This window comes from Physeter macrocephalus, chromosome 18 (genome assembly GCF_002837175.3).
Source record: "Physeter macrocephalus isolate SW-GA chromosome 18, ASM283717v5, whole genome shotgun sequence".
NCBI classification, from domain to species: Eukaryota; Metazoa; Chordata; class Mammalia; order Artiodactyla; family Physeteridae; genus Physeter; species Physeter macrocephalus.
The window spans coordinates 5,470,821-5,472,339 of NC_041231.1; the positions used below are offsets into that span (position 1 = coordinate 5,470,821).

Consider the following 1,519-nt stretch of genomic DNA (forward strand, 5'->3'; position numbering starts at 1 on the left):
TCCGGAGCCTGTGCTCTGCAACGGGAGAGGCCACAGCAGTGAGAAGCCCGCGTACCGCAAAAAAAAAAAAAAAGATTTTAAAAATATTTTTTAATTGAAATGATTATGTTGACATTTGTTTCTCATTCCACATCATCTTCAGCCAAGCTCTGAGCACTTACAATTCTCTGACTAATTGTTGGGAGCTTAGTCAGAAGCATCTGGAACACTGGTGGAGGAAGAGTTTGCTGCAACACTTGCAGTAACTGCTGTGGCTGTCCACACACAGCAATTGCGTTTGTCAAATGGTCCACACCCTTCTCATATTCACCTTGAGCTAGTGACTCTTTACTAAGCCATATTTCTTTAAGGAAGAATTTGTGAACGGCTTCAGCATCTTTAAGGTCAGGTAACTTGGAAAGTGCAGCTCTCTCCTTGGCAAGCTTCTGTTTCTTTCTTTGTTCTCGCAGCCTGTTCTTGATGTTGGGGTCACTCTGCCTCTTGCGGTCGAAGTAAATGTAGGACCCGATGAAAAGGGCCCTGCACACGCTGGTGGCAATGGTGCCGTTCTGGCCCTCCATCTCCTCTTCGATGAGGAGTGGGGTCGGCGGCGGTGGGGTCGGTGATGAAGCCGCTGGCCTAGAACCCTCTGAGCGGACTGCGCCGCTCTGTCCCGACACCCACAGCGAGGGACGCGGAAAGCTTTTTTGTTTGTTTGTTTGTTTTTTAAGAGCACACTTACAAAGGATTGACTGCCAAGGGCCACCCTCCACTCTAAGTACAGAATCTGGCCTGAAAATGAAACGGAGCTGACAGATAAAGAGCCAGTAACCTGATACCATTTAAGCACCTGTATCATGCCAGGCCTGAAATCCAGCCCCTCAGATATTTCAATTATATGAGCTAATAATTGTCTCTTAAAGCTTAACCTGGGTTAAAGTTAGTCTCTGACATCAGTAACTAAAAGGATCTTGCCCAAATTATAGAAAAATGGTATTTGAGAAGGTCCTGCCCCTTGTCCCCAAGCTGGACACAATGTGTACCTGCCTACTCCCTAGGCTGACATTAGACAGTACCCCACCCCCACCATCCCCATTTAGTTCCCTCTTACCTGGAAATAGTTCAAAAGGATGCCTGCCCCAGACAGTCCCAGGCCTGCAAACAGGAAGGGCACTGTCACCTGGAGGCCAATGGACAAGGTGGTCTCCCTGCTGAGCTCAGGCCCCAGGGGTTTAGGGGCCACGCTTTGGCTCTCAGGGACACTCAGCAGTCCATCTTCCGAGGCTTCAGGGAGTCTTCCTGTGCTGAGGCCGTGCAGCAGGCCCAGCTCCTCTGGCCTCCGCTGTCGGGTCTCCGTCCCGTCCATCTGAGTACAGCTGAGCCACTGGCAACCTTAATCTGGGAGACATAAAGCAACAGGGGTTGTAGGGCAGAGTTCCTGACCCCCATGGGGCTGACAGCCTGTAGGCTTTCACGCCCTTCTGTCCAGCAGAGGCTGCATCATTCTGCCTAATCCACAGCCCTTCCCTTGGAGCCAGCT

The 1,519-nt window shown here is 50.6% G+C and overlaps 1 protein-coding gene across 1 annotated transcript; it reads right to left on the bottom strand.

Moving 5' to 3' along the window:
* Positions 1–108: 108 nt before the first annotated feature.
* On the bottom strand, positions 109–1,082 carry LOC102973603 (mitochondrial import receptor subunit TOM20 homolog). The gene has a single exon (XM_055079899.1). It carries the CDS (start codon positions 819–821, stop codon positions 123–125), a length of 699 nt encoding a protein of 232 aa, XP_054935874.1. The 5' UTR covers positions 822–1,082; the 3' UTR covers positions 109–122.
* Positions 1,083–1,519: the final 437 nt, after the last annotated feature.

Coding starts and splice junctions, on each gene's coding strand:
- LOC102973603 (XM_055079899.1), bottom strand. CDS start 821: ATGGTATCAGGTTACTGGCTCTTTATCTGTCAGCTCCGTTTCATTTTC.